The following is a 16,528-nucleotide window of genomic DNA, read 5'->3' as shown; positions in this document are numbered from 1 at the left end:
TGTAAGATACCTGCGGGTTTACGCGTCAAACCACTGTCTTCTTTCCATCCAGCCTCAAGTTGACGCGTTCGAAAGCTCTGGAGGACTATATATCCCCATCCTCATCCTATCCCACCATCTCATCAACCACCAACTTCTGCCTTCACACCAAGCCATCTCTTCTTCAACCACCATCATGAAATCGCTCATCCTCCTCCCCCTCCTCCCAACCTCCCTCGCCCTCGTAGCGCCCCTCAAACGCCTCACTCCCGACCTGCATCCCCGCGCCGCACACTGGGGAACAAAGTCTTGGTCCAACACCCATACATCCCTCACCCACACCATAACCGTGACGACCACACTGACCGTCACCGTCACCGCCTTCCCCACCGCCAACGGCACGTTCCCCAACATCACTACCACCGATGTGAGCGCGCCGGCGACGACCAGCGATGATTTTGCACCGATCACATTGATCACCCTGCCTACTGAGGTGGCGACCACGACGGGAACGAGTGATGGTCTGGCGCCGATTACGTTGATCACGCTTCCTACGGCTACGGAAGATGGGGATGCGGCTGCAGCGCCTACGCCGAATGATCTTGAGCCGATTACTTTGATTGATATTAGTGCTGTTACGCCTATTTAGATGGATTTGGGACGAAGTGGTAAGGTGAAAGAGGAGGCAGTAGGGTTATGTGGTAGATTGGCATGGTTGCGGGAACTGGAGACAGAGAACTGCTGAGTTGGTTTCGAGGAAGGGGTCGTTTTGGCGTACATATTGTTTCGCTACTGTTCTTGCAACTTCACACTCTTTTGATGTATCGATTCAGTCGCTCGTTTGCCAGTCTCGTTCATGTGCGTGATTTGTGTTAGTTGGTTAGACTCACGTCTGGGGTGTTCAAGCAACAAGTAACAATGGAACGGTAGCTGGAGTGAGGGGTCTAAACCAACTTTGTGCTTTCTCATACCGTATCAAGTATCGGCCTGAAGCGTACCTAGAAGAAGACTGAGGCCAAGAACTCATGCCGTCGCCGTCCCGCAACACACGTTTGGAAGGTCGTCAATGACAGCTTTCAAACAATTCCGTCGCACTCAACCTCATACTGCTGCTAACCTTACTTCCCCTCCTCACATGCTTCGACGCAAACGCCCTGTCACAAGTTAGCACTGCCTTCACATACAAATCAACACTCAACCACTTACACATCCCCAACAATCTTCCTCAAAACCAGACTATCCACCCACTCGCCCTTGATCTGTGTCTTCTCCTTCGTCAGGCTATGTCTTTCAAACCCCAGCCTCTCCGCCAACTTCCAACTCCCCTCGTTCCTAGGATCACACTCAATCTCCATCTCCAACTTCCCTTGGTTCTGCAGTCGTTCTTTCAGCGCATCGATGAAAGCAGTCATGGCTTCTGTAGCGTAACCTTGGCCTTGCATTGACGGCAAGAAGGAGAACCAGAGTTTGGCGTGGGTGACGGGTTTGATAGTAGATTCGCCTGGGAGGGAGTCGGAGTTTGCTTGAGAAGTTTTGGCGCCGACGCGGCCGATGAATTGTTCGTCTAGCGTCTCGACGGCGAGTTCGTACTTTGTTCGCGGCACGTCGTTGTGGTTGCGGATGTTTTCCAAGACGAGCTCACGAGCTTGTTGGCGTGTTCGTGGGGGCCACTCTTGGTAACGTGCGTTTTGATCGTTGCCTTCGAGAAGAAAGTAGCCTTCCTCGTCCTTCATTACGAACTCGCGAAGGAGCAGGCGGGGTGTCTTGATGGCACCGAAGCGCTCGCCTTTCACGTTTGCGCGAGCGATGGCTGCGAGTTCCTCCTTGGTAAAGGCACCAGAGGCTTTGAGAATCCTCTGAATGACATTCCCCTTGGCGACCATGTAGTCGACGATGTTGTTTGCTTTTGCCGCGAGTTCAAGCTTCACACGCGCGTACTCATCCCTCAAGTCGCTGTCAGAGCGAAGCGTATCCCGCAAGCTGAGGTGGTTGCGCGTTTGTGCAACACCGTCAACACACAAGTAAACGTTGTGGCGATTGGACTGATTGGGGTCTTTGAAGGCATGACGGTCCACAATCCCCAGCTCTCCTAGGTAATCGAATTTCCCTTTCTCGATGAGAGCGTCGATAGCAGGCTGAACATTGTCGCGAGTGACTATGATGTCAACATCGATGATAGGTTTGGCGACAAGTCCCGGTACTGATGTACTACCCACGTGCTCGATCGAGAGGTAGTCGATGTCCTGTAGGTGATGTTCCAACTCCGACTTGATATTTTCGAATTGCTGCGGCCATTCCTTGTTGTATTGCTCAATGATGACGGACATACTTGACGATATGAGGGAGGCGTATAGTAAAGCAACGATCAAGTCAGTGGTGCCTGGTAGAGTTGAACAGGTGAATGTGTCGGCTAAACCTACCGAGCTTGTGAAACGCTCTCGCTTCTCACCCGGGCGCGCCCGAGGGGTGCAGGAGCAAGAATGTCGGTGTAACAAAAAGCATGAAAAGAGCGCAGAGACAAGCAAGATAGCGGAAACCCGAGATTGAGGTGGTACATAGAGCCAAGATGCCGCTTGCGCACAAAGGGCGAATGCAACGCGGAGATACGGGCAAGACTCCGACCCGCTTGCTTTGATTGCGCTCCAGCCTCCAGACTTGTTTGAACTAATCATACTCTTCAATCTTGATCACAGGTATGTCTGCGTATGGCGGAGGCGCATCTCGGCCCAACAGAGCAGTCTCGGCCTCAGAGTCTGTGCCAGGCTTTTCCTGCTGTCTCTGCAGAAACAGGCGACGTGCCATGACGAGGCTAGCCGCAAGCAGTGCAAGGAGCGGGAGAAGTAGGGCATCCTTTCCAACCTGTATTCTGCCAACAAAAGCGTTCCAGGCCCTCGACAACGTGCCAAATCTACCGTACTCGTCCCACTCACGTGGATCAAACGTTGTTCGCACCATGGCCAGCTTGCCACACTTCATCCTCGGCGGTGGCATCTTGCCCTTTGCGGAGACGACTAGTACTTCTTCGATGGAGAGTATATATCCACCTTCCAAATTCTCATCGTGTTCCTTGCGCACCAAGATCTGAACAATCCTCTGACCCAACTTGATTGGTTCAGCGGTCTCTCCCCATGGCAAGCCAGTCGCATTGAACTGGAGCCACCAGAGTTCTGGTTCGTCGGCGCGGAAGATTGTATGCTCATATTGTAGGGGAAACAGTATCCTCCGGTGTCTGTTGGGATTTGTGCCGTCTTCGGAATCCGCATCCGTCTCTTCCTGCTCCACCTCGGTGATGACCTGCTTCGCGTTTATGTTGAGAGGCATGGGATCGAGAGGGAATATGCGCTGGTCGTTGAGAAGTAACGCATCGTTGAATTCGGTCAAGACGAACTTGAGCAACTGATCACGGTCAGTCGTATTCATTCTGAGCGCTGTAGAGTGCACTTACTAGAGAGTTCTTTGGTGCCGGATGCAGCCATTCTGCCTTATGAGGACTCGTCCAAGCACGCAGCGGGCATCCCACGCATTCCAGCTTCACCGTGTATTCTCGGCCAGCCTCCTCTTCAATGACTTTGCTGTGGTCCGATATTGTCGGACGAGTGATAGCTGCGGTAGCCAGCGCCGAGAGACCGAGAAAAGCAAAAGGACGCATGGTGACGTTAACCGAAGACAAAAAGGAAGAGGAAGTCACGACACAGCTCAAAGAAGTGATGTTCGCACAAGGAGGCGGGAGATGGCCGACGATGCCGGGCGACGCGTACAAGCCTCGGGCTACGGCAACGCTAGCGCAGGGATCATCAGCGTGGGAGCGTGGGTAATGCTCATTCTAGAAGCCTGAAGCTTGTTTCCTCCTATACTTGTCTTTGCGTACAGACCGCGCATGCCGTACTTCTTATTTGCGCGACGGTGCTGTTCGTGTTTACAAACATGTTGGCTCGACATGCAGTCGTAAGGTCGTCGACCCATCTCTTACACATGCACTCCGCGTGAGCATCGATGTCCTGAGGGCGCAATGTAGAGAAAGGTGGGTCCGGCATTGCTTTCACTCTCACGTCAAAGCATGGTAAGGTTGGGAAGTTGTAGTCAGAATGGTCATGGAGCAAGGTTCGCATTGAAGGACTGGGCGCCAGTTAAGTACAACCCGATCGCCAGCACAGGGCTTTCCCCCATACATTGTATGGATATCTTTCCCTCATAAGCGCGTAGCATTGATCATATCCCTCAACACGTCCCCTTCCAGACATAGCATGATTGTATCTTTGAGTCGTTGTCAAATGGTCTCATATTTCCTTTTCCTTTTTACTCCTACGCCGCCGGCACATGCCAGGTTGTCAAAGACAGGGTATGTAAGAGAAGCATCGACGAAACGGGTCAAGACATCTACCACTGAGTAGTGGTAGCGGGGGCAGCGGTCTCGGCACCCCAGCCCTCGTTGCCAGTCTGAGCATCACCAGACGCAGCCCAGTCGGCAGTGTCAGCGTCCCAGCTGGTGCCGGGGGCAGCGGCAGCCTGGGCGGTGAAAGCACCGGCAGATGCGCCGGAGACCTCCCACTCGCTGGTGAAGCCATCAGCGACGGGGCCAGCACCGACCTCGTCGGCACCGGGGACCTTGGCCTCCTCGACACCAGCGCTGTCCTTGTTCTCCTCAGCCTCGGGGTCGCGGTAGAAGTACAAGTCAGTCATGACGTCCCACTCAGTCTCGCGGTTGGCGAGGGTACCGCGGAGGCGGAGGACCTCACGGGCAAGCATCCACCAGATGAGACCAATGGCGTGGCGTCCCTTGTTGTTGGTGGGGATAGCGACATCGACGTACTCGGTGGGGGAGTCTCCGTCACAGAGGGCCTGTTCTAGGTCAGTTTCCCAATCCTCTTCCTGATTCTACACGAGTTGCTTACAATGACGGGGATGTTGACGTAGGAAGCCTCCTTGATGGCCTGCGCGTCGGTGCGGGGGTCGGTGACGATGACCAGGCGGGGCTCACGGAACGAACGGGTGATGTAGTTGGTGAAGTTACCGGGGGTGAAGCGACCGGCGATGGCAGTAGCACCGGTGTGGGAAGCGAACTTCAGGACGGCACGCTGTCCGTAGGGACGGGCAGAGATGACACAGACTATTCACTCAGTGTCAGCCAAAGTCGCATGTGCCAATATTCGCATCTTTCAAGATTATGCATCTCGAATTGCGCGAGTGAACGTACTGTCGGCCGGGTTGTCAATGGCGACAATGATGCGCGCGGCGAGGACAATCTTCTCCCAGGTCTTGCCAATGTTCAGGACGTTGACACCGTCGGGCCTGGTCTTCCACAGGTAAGGCTCCATGTGCACCTGGAGGTTCTTGGAACCGAGGTGGCACTGAGCAGCGAGGAGCATCTCAATGTCCTGCTGGGTGGGGTTGAAGATGGCGGGGAGGTTGGAAGGAGCCATTTTGACGGTTTGGCGCTGTACGAGCTGGTCGGTATACAGGAGTTGTCGGGTTGCGTGCGAGAGACTGAGTCGACGAACTTTCGTGTTCGCGATATTCGCATCGTGGTGGGAGCGCCTAGCCGCAACCGGACTGGCGCAATGACGCGCCGGCATCGGCAAAACCAGTCGCCGGCCATGGATCCGCAAAAGATTCGAGGGTGGTGGCAGCGAGAGTGCAGCCAGCAATGCCGCCGCGAATACCTGCCCTGTCGTGCCTGCGGGCGCCGACGTGTATGTACAGGCTTTCATCGATCACCCGCCATTCATACTGACCTCTCCCCAGCTTTCCCGACCACCAATCAACTCACCCTCCCCATCCGAACTTTCGCCTCCACATCGCACCTCTACGCCGAGTCAGCCGAGCGACAGAAGAAGCGCCTCGCAAACGATCCCTATATCGTCGCTCAGCGGAACAGGAAGAAGGCTGCCAATCTCACGCGCCGCGCTGAGCTCGAACAAGGCCGTGTAGCGAGTCTCGGAGACCCAGTCCGCGGTGTTGCAACACCATTCGTAGAGTCGTTCGACACTGGAAAGCCAATTACGTACGAAGAGGGCAAGAAGATACCCAAAGACCGGAAACACCTCAACTATGCCTTCGAGCCAGAGACTGTCAGGCAACAATTGGACAGGAGCAAAGACTTGGCTGTTCCGCTGGGTATAATTCCAGAGGAGACCACGGCCCCGACAACTAAATGGTCCAACTCTATATTCGGCAAGACGCAGGCAATCCAATTGTCGGCTGACGAGATCGAGGAGCAAAGCAAGAAGGACCATGCTCGAGCCGCTGAGGCCATCGCCCGCATCACCGCTCTCGAAAACGGATCGAGCAAAGACCGCATGCGCGTGAACATCACACGCTGTGTAGAGACATTTGGGCGCCACAACACCGATAGGATATTCCCACCCAAGGCGCCATCGTTGAGCCGGTCAGGTGCCGAAGAAGTCCGCACCGTGCGCCCAGAAACAAACGTTGCAGCGACTGCAAAGCGCGTCGGGCCTGATACTGGGTCGTCCGAGGTCCAGATTGCCATCTTGACAGCAAAGATCAAGACCCTGGCCGACTTCTTACAAGCCCGAGGAAAGGGCGACAAGCACAACAAGCGGAATCTGCAATTGCTGGTGCACAGGAGGCAGAAGTTGCTACAATACCTGAGACGGAAAGAGCGAGGTGGTCCGAGGTGGCAGCATTGTATCGAGACTCTTGGGCTGACTGAAGGTACCTGGAGAGGCGAGATATCGTTGTGAGAGCAAATGAATAGTTTTTTCATCGCCCTTCCATCTCACACTCTTCACGTTTGCATCGACGGATTGTAGATAAATGCATCTGCTTATTATGAGTATTTACGCACATGTATATTATGGGTTGTCACAGCACCCTTGTAAGTATACTGCTAAACGAGGTGGATCAATCCATACCCGTGCCCTCCGTATCGCCTTCCCACCTTCCCATCTCAGTAAAGTCTAATCTCGCATCACCTCCCCCAGCTCTTGCGACTATGAAGGGCGCAATCACGTGAAGGGCGCAAGTCTCAGGCGTCCACGAAAGGACACATCAATCTATAAGACGATCCTACCATAAGGCAGCAACATTACCAACGAATACATCCCCGCAGGCATAACACTCTCGTAAAACCACATCCTTCCCTGTAATTCCGACAGGTTTCCACTGCTCCAAACAACTACAATAATGTCATCCCCATCCCCAAACCCTCCACCCCAGCCAAACCCCTGGTCCAGCCAACGCCTCCACTACCGCGCAATCCGCGCCTGCGACATAAATGTCTTCCACGCCTTCAGCGCCGACCACACCGGCTACGCAAACAGCAATTTCGACAACATCAAACTACCCGGCCCTGCCGACTCCGAAAAATTCATGAAAGGCGTCCAAAACGACTGCCTTTTGGGCGCCATCATCTGGCTACCCCACGCCCCAGAAACGACTGCTCTATGTGACGAAGACCGTGAAAAGGCGTTCGCGACAAGGAGGAAGCAGGGGGAGATCGTGGATGAAGAATATGGAACGGCTGTAGGCGAGATCCATTTAGATTTGTTGCCGCCGCATAAACAACATCACCGCAATACGGAGATTGGGCTTGATATCTTGCCAATGTATCAGGGGAAGGGGTATGGGACTGAGGCTATTAGGTGGGCGCTTGATTATGCGTTTAGGCGGGCAGCCCTTCACCGAGTCAAAGTGAGGGCGTTCAGCTATAACGCCGGCGCCCTCAGGCTGTATGAGCGGTTGGGGTTTGTGGTCGAAGGGAGGGAGAGGGAGAGCGTGTGGTATGACGGGAGGTGGTGGGATGTTGTCACATTGGGCATGCTATATGGGGAGTGGGTAGGGTTGGTGCATGGATGATAATGGCCGAATATAAAGACGAGAACCTGTATCTCCCACGCGTCCTTCTCGTGACTCAAGGCGATATATCGTACTGCAACCCCCCTCTACTAACATCCCTGATCACCATCGTCGCATTATTCGCCCGTTTCTCCGCCGCATCATAAAGCGCCTGAATATCCTCCTTCCACATAGTCTCATTCATCCTCACAACCTTCCTATCATAAGTCATCATCCCATTAACCTCCCCCTCCACATCCGTAGTCTGCGTCCAGACCCCACCCGAGCAAGCAAAAAGATCAATCTGCTCGCGCAATTGGTTGAGCAAATCGTGGCAGCGATAGTTCCACCAGTTCGTTCCGTTGGTAAGTTCGTATGCGGTCTGCTTCTCTAGGTCTTTGAACCAGGCGTGTGCGTAGTTGTCTTCGGGGAGTTGGGTGCCGATGCCGCCGAATTCGCCTTGCAGACCGATGCGCGAACTGTCGTAGGCGGAGTCGTAGTTGTTGCCTTGGCGGGACCAGAATGGCGTGCCGCATTGGGGTGTGGAGTAGTGGTGGTTGTCGTCGAAGTCGCCGGCTGTATGGTCCGTCCAACCACTGACGGAATTGACTAGGCGAGTGGGATCGATCTTTCTGACCATCTCCGTCAATCCAAACTCGGGCCACGGAGGTCCGCTCGTACTTTGACCCCATTCCTCGTTGTAGATTGTCCAAGCAAAGATACTGGGGTATGATTTGAGCTGCTCTACCATCAAAGCCAGCTGTCGGTCAAACTCGTCTTGCGCATCCTGGCCTGCTAATCTCTTACTGCCGCAGCCGTCCGGTAGGTCTGGTCGTAGAGAAGGCATGTCTTGAATGACTAACATGCCCATCTCATCGCAAGCTTTGTAGAACAAGGCTGGTTCCACTTTGATGTGCTTGCGTACCATGTTGTAGCCAACATTCTTCAGCACCTTGAGGTCATAAACCATAGCTTCGACGCTTGGAGGTGTGTAGATTCCGTCTGGCCAGTACCCTTGATCGAGCGTACCGAAGGGGAAAACGAACTTTCCGTTCAGGAGTGGGCGCTGTATCCCGTTGATGGTGCCACGGGAAACAGTTCTGAATCCGGTGTAGCTCTGAATGGTGTCGCTGGCCATTTTGATGGTTATGTTGTACAGGGTGGGATTATCGGGAGTCCATAGCTCTGGTGACGGGACATTGAAGGTAAATGCGGATCCGCTAGTACCCTTAGCTGTCGCCTTGGCATCGGTTGAGCCCAGTTCATGGACTGTGATCTCATATGGGATGTTTGTTAGGTTGGTGCTGCTGTGAACAGTTACGGTCACTTGGATATGTTAGCGATGGCCATTAAGGAGCACGGTTCATATTCACCAGTCCCATCCATATCCGCTGTTAAGTCCAGCTTCGAAACATGCTCTTTCGGTGTTGACTCAAGCCACACGGTCTGCCAGATACCACTGCATGGTGTGTACCAGATCATGCCCTCTCGGTTCAACGTTTGCTTTCCGATCGGTATTTGGACCATATCCACATCCGTCGGGTCGAAGGTGTATACCAGCCTGTGATGACCTTAGCTTTGTCTCCAATCCTCGGTTTACGATACTCACAGTTCATTTGTCCCATTCGAGCTCAGGTATTGCGTCACGTCTACACTGAACTCAAAGTATCCACCTCTGTGGAAGCCAGCATTCTTGCCGTTCACAAAGATTGTGGCCTCGTAGTCAACAGCGCCAAAGTTCAAGATGACGTTGTTGCCGCTAGGCCATGATGATGGTACTGCGAATGATGTTTGGTACCAACTCCACATGCGGCCCTTTCCTGTCACACCTTGGCTGCATCAGTAAACTGTCTAGTCGGAAGTCTAGGTTGACTTACCCGAGAGAGCACTCTCAAGGCAGAAGGGAACTAGGACCGGGTTTTCCAGTGTTTGTCCGAAAGGTGGTGATGCGTCCGAACCATTTGTAGTGTTCCTGTATCCCCACACACCATTAAGGTTTTTCCAGTCTGTTCGCTGGAGGCGTGGTCGTGGATACTCTGGCCAAGGATTGGTCCCCACTGTGTCTGTCCATTCCGTCTTGAGTGGTGTATATCCAACCTTGTAGTCTGTCCGATTACTTTGACGCGGATGAACCGTATTGACAGTGGCAGCAACAGCTGACCACGTCAACAACCCTGTAACAAGCCCAAAGCTGAGCTGCATGATGAAGATATCGGTTGGCAGGTGCGCATCCAAGATGCGGTAAGAAACCGTTGAGATGCGGAGGACGACGGCGGCTTTTAAGCCTTGGGTGGGTTCATGACAACATGGTTCAATGGTACCTGTGACGGCTTTGCAGCTGCATATTGGTATTCTTAGTTCTGGGAATAGCGGCGGGATGATCCTGGTGGCTGCACACCGTCGACGATCATGCTACTACTGAGGTAGCTCGGCGCATGTTCTAACAGGCCAGAGTAGTCGCGTGGCCGGGCCGGCTGATCTGATGCATGGCGTTCAGTATGCGTTTGCAGAGCATTCGGTTACTGCATAAGCCTGGCGCCTTGGAAACGACGAGGCTGACGGTGAACGTCGAAGAGGTGGTTGTACGTCAACGCCGTGGATGCATGCCTGACGCTTACCTACCTGCAGAGTGTCAGATGCATTGACGTAGTAGAACGAGTCTGATCAGCTGCGATCAGCGTCTTGGCTACAGGGCCGGTAGATTCCCCGCACCATACGGATCAAATGGGGCCGGATTCTGAGTTCGGACCAGCGAACAATGACCCGAAGGTGGCATGTAGACATTGCAGACAACAGCACGTTATGAGATTTGACAGCAAGAACGTTGGGATGCATTTGGGCCGACTAGAAAGGGACGCCGTCAATACTATATCTGCGCAATGGACATGAAGTTGTTGGCGATAGTCTGACAGAGTCATGCAGATGTAGGATGCGGGGACACCCCGCCTCAGCAAATGCGGTCGATGAGATAAGCGTAAAGCTGCGACGATCTCGTATGCGGCTCAGAGATACACTCAGGAACTAAAATTCCGCAAATGTTCGTTGGAAGGTATTAGGTATATTCGTACTACGTTGTAGGAAACTTGAACAGTAAACTCGCTGAGCTGTCCGGATCGTACAAGGCACGCGTATGTCTGCGCAGGTGTGGGGCACTTCACATGTGCTGTTGCTCACCACATGCCTGTAACATCGGCATTCTCTAGCCGTATGCATGCCCGCCATTCGCATGATAGCAGCGCTCAGGTCGTTCACCACCTTCCTATTTCTCTTGCGATGTCACCCCGTGCCGTAAGGCTGGTACCGCCACGTGCCACCCAAGACTGCACTGCATACAACCCCGCAATCTATAGCAACCTCGCGGATGTCTGAGTATGCTCAGATGATGAAGATGCGAGAAGAGGTTGAACGCGATGCCTGCTCGAGTCTAACATTATGGGTCTCGATCCTGCAGAATCTCATGGCATCAGCATGAATGGCTTGCTCCAAGACTTCCCCTTCGTGGCTGATGACGTCGGTCTTGAAGGGCTTGAAGAGCTTGGGAACATTGGCGACATTGGGGACCGTGGTGATGTTGGTGAAGTGGGAGAGCTTGGTGGTATTGGGGCTTCCCTCGGTGATTCATATGCTCTGCCAATTTGGGCTTGTGTGGCTATGGGTTCTAGCGTCTTTATCGAAGCGCTATCATCTTCTTCGATACCGAACAAGGTCGTTCGGTCGGAATACGAGTTCAGTATCGAGCTTACACGCGTCGTGCTTGAGCGTATGGTATCCGCGTCAGAGGTACTCGAACTCGTTGAAGTCATTGTTGACATTGTCATTAGCGACGCCCTATCCGAGCCGGAATACGACGATGCCGCTACTCCAATATCATGTTTGTGAGCGCCGCAATGGATGTCGGGTATGGAGGTATTTTCAAAGAGAATATCGAAGATCTTGTCGCGAACATCGCGCGCCGCAGGACGAAGCATAGGTGCTTTGCTCAACATACTTCGGATGACCTGTAATATGGGAGGAACCGCACGAAACGCGTCATCGTCGTGCTCAAATGAAGCCTTTTCGAGTGTGTTCATCCAAGTCTCTACCTTGTCAAGATTGACATGATACGATGAATCCGTTCGAGAGTTCTTGCCGCCAGTATTGGTCCTTTGCTTCGATGTGCGGTGCTTTACGAAGTCGTGAGGCTTCTTCTTCAGCATGAATGTGATGATCTCCAGGAAGACACAACCAAGCGAGAACACATCTGCCTTCTCAGTCTCGTGTACCCGCGACCGTTTCTTCGGTGTAGGCTTCGCTTTCGACTTCTTGAATCCAAAGTTGAAACCGGAGAAGTCTGTTGTAGGTGCTTTGGTGAGCTTCTGCCGTTGTGAGTTATTACTGCCAGATGACCCAGACGAACTCTTGCTAATCATCGAAGCATGACGACCATTTGGGATAGTGGGTGAAGGCGCAGGGTCATTGGGGTCGAAAGGTCCTGTGCTCATGTGTGTTTCTGGCGCACTGTATACGTAGGCGTCCATTGCGTCGGGCTTCTTGTCTTTTTGAAACGTCTCAAGGCTACCGATGTCGCTAAATGCTATCGCATTCTGCTCGTCAATGAGGATGTTTGACGGTCGAATGGCGGAGTGGCAGAATCCATTTTGATGCAGCGTTGCAATGGCGTCTGCCAGACAGTGCAGCCAATTAAGTACCAGCCATCTCCGGTCAGGCTTCAACAGCTTCTGGTACTGAGTCGGGTTGCGGTGATCGATGAAAGTGCGAAGAGTATGCTGCCCCACAAAGTTGGTGACGATGTAACCAACACCTTTGGAGGTATACGAGGCCCAGATCGGCGCAAGATGCTCATGCTCGACCATCCTTGCGCTTTCGACATCCATCTTGAAGTCCTCTTCGAACGCATCCGGTGTTTCTGGGTTGCCCAGCGGAAATCGCCTGCGAACGTAGATCTCCCTTGCCTTCTTCGGTAGGTGCATACGTTGCCAGGCCTGTAAGCTCACTGCCACTGGCAGAGACATTACGTTCTCGACTGGAATCTCCTCGTTGGGCGCATAATCGATATGTATGCCTTCCCGCAATTCTCTTAGAAGGAATGTGAATTGTGTGTGGTAGAAGCGAGCATCGGCGTGGTTATCGCGCCGATTGGAAAGTGAAAGCTGCTCGATGTCGTCCATTTCCAGAGGTAAATCATCGTCGTCCCACGATCTGTCAACGACAGCGAAGATCCTATCCGCTTCACCAATCTCGACCAATATCAGAAAAAGTCGTCTTGCTTTCTCCAGAATCCATTCGATGTAGGTGTCGTCGCTCAGATCGCCGAAGCCGACAGGTTGTGTGAGACGTTCTCTCTCTTTCGGTTGTAGCCTTGAAGTGACGAAGTCATGGTTGACCTTTTCGTTGATTCGCTCCTCGGTCCACCATATTTGCTGGAGAGCGTGCTGCGGGGTGACGAGGCTGTGCCCAGCGTATCCATAGATCAGGGCGTTCAAGGCGACCGTTTGGTCGTTGACGACGTTTGTCAATGTCCTCGCACTCATTGTGCCGATTGATGGGTTGTGGTGGAGCTCTTATGTCTGCGAGCCCCGCGTGTTAGTACAAGACACGAGTCGTGCGCCGAGTGGTGAGCTGGTGATCATCTCCAGGAAGAAGAAAATCGGATGACGGAGAGAGTGGCTGTCAGGCTTCAGTAAGTATGGAGTAAGACAATGCTGTTGTCAGGCGTCAGCGGGGCCAGAAACATCGGCTGTTGATTGTGGTACACAATTTGATCCGCCTCTCGGAACGCCTCTGGTTGTGGCAAGCGGCATGGCGACGAATACATGGCGTCGGGTCGCCGCTTAGAGGCCAATCACCAGAAGAAGGGCAATAGAAGGCGCATGCTTGAGCGTCGTTGGCATAGGGCGAGGTAGGGCCTTTTGCCTGGAAAGGTCTGCGTGGCCCCGAAAGCGGCCGCCATGTGCAACGTGACCAGGGTGTTTCCAGGCGGAGGGTTGATAAGACATGGTGCAGCAAGCGAATTACAGACGCAGGGAGACGGATGCTAAACTAGCATACCAATAAGTTTTGCGGAGGGCCGTTCCTGGAGCGGGGCGCATCGCGTTTAGCAGTGGGCGGTGGCAGCTATTGTGCACGCCAACCCTCCCCAAGGGCGGCTAAAGGTGTGAATGCAGTCTGTTCCCAGGCTCTAGTTTTCCGTCTAGCTTGGTGTTGCCTCTTTAGTCGTATCTCGCGATGTTTCTGGTCATTTCGCGAGATCGAAGATTGGGCAGGCTCCCCTTGAAGGCTGTCGCAATCACAGAAAAGCTGCTGGTGCTGACAGCGGCGGATCAGCACCTAGATGCGGCTCAATTTTGCATCACCCGATGCTCATGGCGCGATACCGCCCGCAGTCGCTATCATACAGTAGCACCATGCAGGCGACTGGCAGCGATTGGAGATAGGATACACCCGGTCGGGATGTCAGAACCGAGGCTACACAAGATGCCAACTCGACATAAGATGAGATGACGCCCTTGATAGATGAAAGCAGATTGCGGCGTGGCCATGGAATAATTGTATAGACGGCCACACCTCGGCTTGGTGGCATGAATGATTACTGTACTGGTGGAATGGCGTCTGATGGTGTGCGAAAACGGCGCAATGACTCGCGACCGGACGCCTGAGGCGGGCTGTAGTTTGGGGAGCCCGGGCGCAGCGGAAGCACAACAGAATGTGGCGTTGCACAGACAGCTGTCGGTCGCCATCCAGAGATCCTTCAGACGCACCTGGATGGAGTCCAATGTCGGTGACTCTTTCTAGACGCGGCGATTCGATCGCTGGGCAGAGGAAGGAGCTCTCTGAAGGCGGCAATCTGCGACTGCCTCTTCGCGACCAGCCCTGGAAAGCACGGCCGACCCCACGTCTCCCATTTTGACGGTTCGCCCACAATTTTTGCGACCACTGCCGATTCACACGTGCGCTGTCAGTTTGCACGTCGACTTGAGCAATGATCTTCCGACGTACAGCTGCTAGTCGTGAGACACCGAAGAGTGCCCGTCGGACGGGTTCAATCATCACCAGAAAGAGCAGTGAAGAAAAATCATCTCAAATTATTCTGGCGCACTCGTCATCAAGATCTTTCACAAATCGGTATAATGGATGCATCCACCCGGTCTAGATACCGACACACTGCAGTCTGCTCCGATCCATCTGAGGTGCTCTACTCTTCAATATCTCTAAGCCATCCTCCATTGCTCAAGCAGGATTGATGGAAAAGAATATGTTTCCCTCGCTCGGAGCCTTGGTGAGTTGGTTGCCTCCTGGATGAATCCCATTCGGCCACACAATGCTACCCCCATTATCTCCAGTAACATCTAATCGGCTACCCGCGAATGGCGCCCCGAAGACAGTGCTGAGATCGTACCACACCGTTCCGCCATCCAGGTTGTATGCCCACACCTGCTGAGGAGCACCGGAGTTTAGACCGTCCGCCTCTTTCGTCATCTTGATCGCAATGCCTCCGGACCTTTCGTCATGATGCATCTCCTCCCAGTAGATACCGCCTGTGGCTGTCAGCGGATACGAAGTCAAAGCTCGCGTGTATCCTACCAGCTTTGATATCGTGGCGGGGACCGACTGTGCCACCGACAGACCAAACATAGATGGGGTCTGGGGAGTTGTTCAATACGACAGCGATGCCGGCAGCCCTGACTGAGGCTATCAGGGCCAGGAGGCTGGGGATGATGAGGCGCATGATGTACGGCGTGTTCAAAGCGAGCGTGGTGAGCGAGCGAATCCGATAAACGATGAGACCAAGCAAGAGATGCCTCCACAGCAAAGTGATAGTGCAACTCATTGAATTCACTCCTCCGTTTTATACCGCCCCCGGCCATCGTCAAACTCCCTCCAACAGCCCAACGACTAACCCAAAGTCCTCATACGAGCATCAATCACGCGTGACCTCCATACTAAACAGTTCGCGAAGCCGTGTACGGGACGACATATCCCAATGCCAGTATGTATAGACCAATCCAGAGGTCCTCTTTCTTCCGATCGAGGTTACACGGCAGATGAACAAGCATGTATGTTGTGACACTGTACTGCCTTCGGATGATTTCAATACTCCGATATAGTGCTCGGTTGGCGGCGCATGACGATGCGTTGGTTGGCAATGCATTTAATATGGCTGTTTGGATTTATCGGACGAGAATGGCGTTGGCTCGCTTGTCGATAACAGCAGTCCATGTTCGCGTATGCATCCTTGCAGCAGCGTCGCTACACGAGGCTTTTGAGTTGAACGCTCAATCATGTACAATGCCGTTGCTACCTTGCATGCGATACATTAGCCGAGGATTGTTGTGCCGGCGATCTGCTGGCCACGGACACTGCCCGAATTATCAGGCAGCAGCTTTGCAGCTTCAATACATCGTGCAGCTGAACTGTTGCAGCGTCCTCCAAGGGAAGTCCTGCTTAAATTCTCGTGGGGTCAACCCTCACCAACACTCCAATGTTGGAATAAAGATAAGCTTGATGCTCAGACTTGGGGTCAGGTCAGGCTGGAGTAGGCGCAGTTGTAGTAAGGTCAGCCCTTTGGGCACGAGGCGATCGGTATGCTTGCTAGGTAGATCTTTTGTGCGGCATGTAGAGATATGTATTGACTAGAAGGAGGCGATAAGCAGGCCAGCAGCATTATTCCTGGTTCATTGAAGATTAAAGCGCATACCAGTCGAGACTGGCAGGTGCGACCTGTACCAGCCTTTCATGGTTAGCGTCTTGGCAT

The 16,528-nt window shown here is 53.4% G+C and overlaps 7 protein-coding genes across 7 annotated transcripts; 1 reads left to right on the top strand and 6 right to left on the bottom strand.

Annotated features, from left to right (window-relative positions):
• Positions 1-768: 768 nt before the first annotated feature.
• Positions 769-2,306, bottom strand: J4E85_011380 (uncharacterized protein; the record flags this gene model as incomplete). The annotated part of the gene is made up of 2 exons (XM_051475583.1): positions 769-871; positions 1,186-2,306. The coding sequence occupies 2 exons, from the start codon at positions 2,304-2,306 to the stop codon at positions 769-771; spliced, it is 1,224 nt and encodes a 407-aa protein (XP_051320598.1).
• Positions 2,307-2,643: 337 nt separating this feature from the next.
• On the bottom strand, positions 2,644-3,628 carry J4E85_011379 (uncharacterized protein; the record flags this gene model as incomplete). The annotated part of the gene is made up of 2 exons (XM_051475582.1): positions 2,644-3,375; positions 3,425-3,628. The coding sequence occupies 2 exons, from the start codon at positions 3,626-3,628 to the stop codon at positions 2,644-2,646; spliced, it is 936 nt and encodes a 311-aa protein (XP_051320597.1).
• A 728-nt stretch (positions 3,629-4,356) lies between these two features.
• RPS0 (structural constituent of ribosome) lies at positions 4,357-5,399 on the bottom strand (the record flags this gene model as incomplete). The annotated part of the gene is made up of 3 exons (XM_051475581.1): positions 4,357-4,818; positions 4,872-5,086; positions 5,174-5,399. 3 exons carry the CDS (start codon positions 5,397-5,399, stop codon positions 4,357-4,359), a joined length of 903 nt encoding a protein of 300 aa, XP_051320596.1.
• A 224-nt stretch (positions 5,400-5,623) lies between these two features.
• Positions 5,624-6,683, top strand: J4E85_011377 (uncharacterized protein; the record flags this gene model as incomplete). The annotated part of the gene is made up of 2 exons (XM_051475580.1): positions 5,624-5,669; positions 5,722-6,683. 2 exons carry the CDS (start codon positions 5,624-5,626, stop codon positions 6,681-6,683), a joined length of 1,008 nt encoding a protein of 335 aa, XP_051320595.1.
• A 1,169-nt stretch (positions 6,684-7,852) lies between these two features.
• J4E85_011376 (uncharacterized protein) lies at positions 7,853-9,978 on the bottom strand (the record flags this gene model as incomplete). Its single annotated transcript, XM_051475579.1, has 4 exons — positions 7,853-9,102; positions 9,150-9,337; positions 9,386-9,605; positions 9,654-9,978. 4 exons carry the CDS (start codon positions 9,976-9,978, stop codon positions 7,853-7,855), a joined length of 1,983 nt encoding a protein of 660 aa, XP_051320594.1.
• A 1,173-nt stretch (positions 9,979-11,151) lies between these two features.
• On the bottom strand, positions 11,152-13,307 carry J4E85_011375 (uncharacterized protein; the record flags this gene model as incomplete). The annotated part of the gene is made up of 2 exons (XM_051475578.1): positions 11,152-11,385; positions 11,721-13,307. The coding sequence occupies 2 exons, from the start codon at positions 13,305-13,307 to the stop codon at positions 11,152-11,154; spliced, it is 1,821 nt and encodes a 606-aa protein (XP_051320593.1).
• A 1,696-nt stretch (positions 13,308-15,003) lies between these two features.
• J4E85_011374 (uncharacterized protein) lies at positions 15,004-15,502 on the bottom strand (the record flags this gene model as incomplete). Its single annotated transcript, XM_051475577.1, has 2 exons — positions 15,004-15,311; positions 15,358-15,502. 2 exons carry the CDS (start codon positions 15,500-15,502, stop codon positions 15,004-15,006), a joined length of 453 nt encoding a protein of 150 aa, XP_051320592.1.
• Positions 15,503-16,528: the final 1,026 nt, after the last annotated feature.

This window comes from Alternaria conjuncta, assembly GCF_024043145.1.
Source record: "Alternaria conjuncta strain BMP 0040 chromosome Unknown scaffold_34, whole genome shotgun sequence".
Classification (NCBI taxonomy): Eukaryota; Fungi; Ascomycota; class Dothideomycetes; order Pleosporales; family Pleosporaceae; genus Alternaria; species Alternaria conjuncta.
The sequence above is the reverse complement of the archived record's forward strand: the minus strand, read 5'-3'. Positions and strand labels throughout refer to the sequence as shown.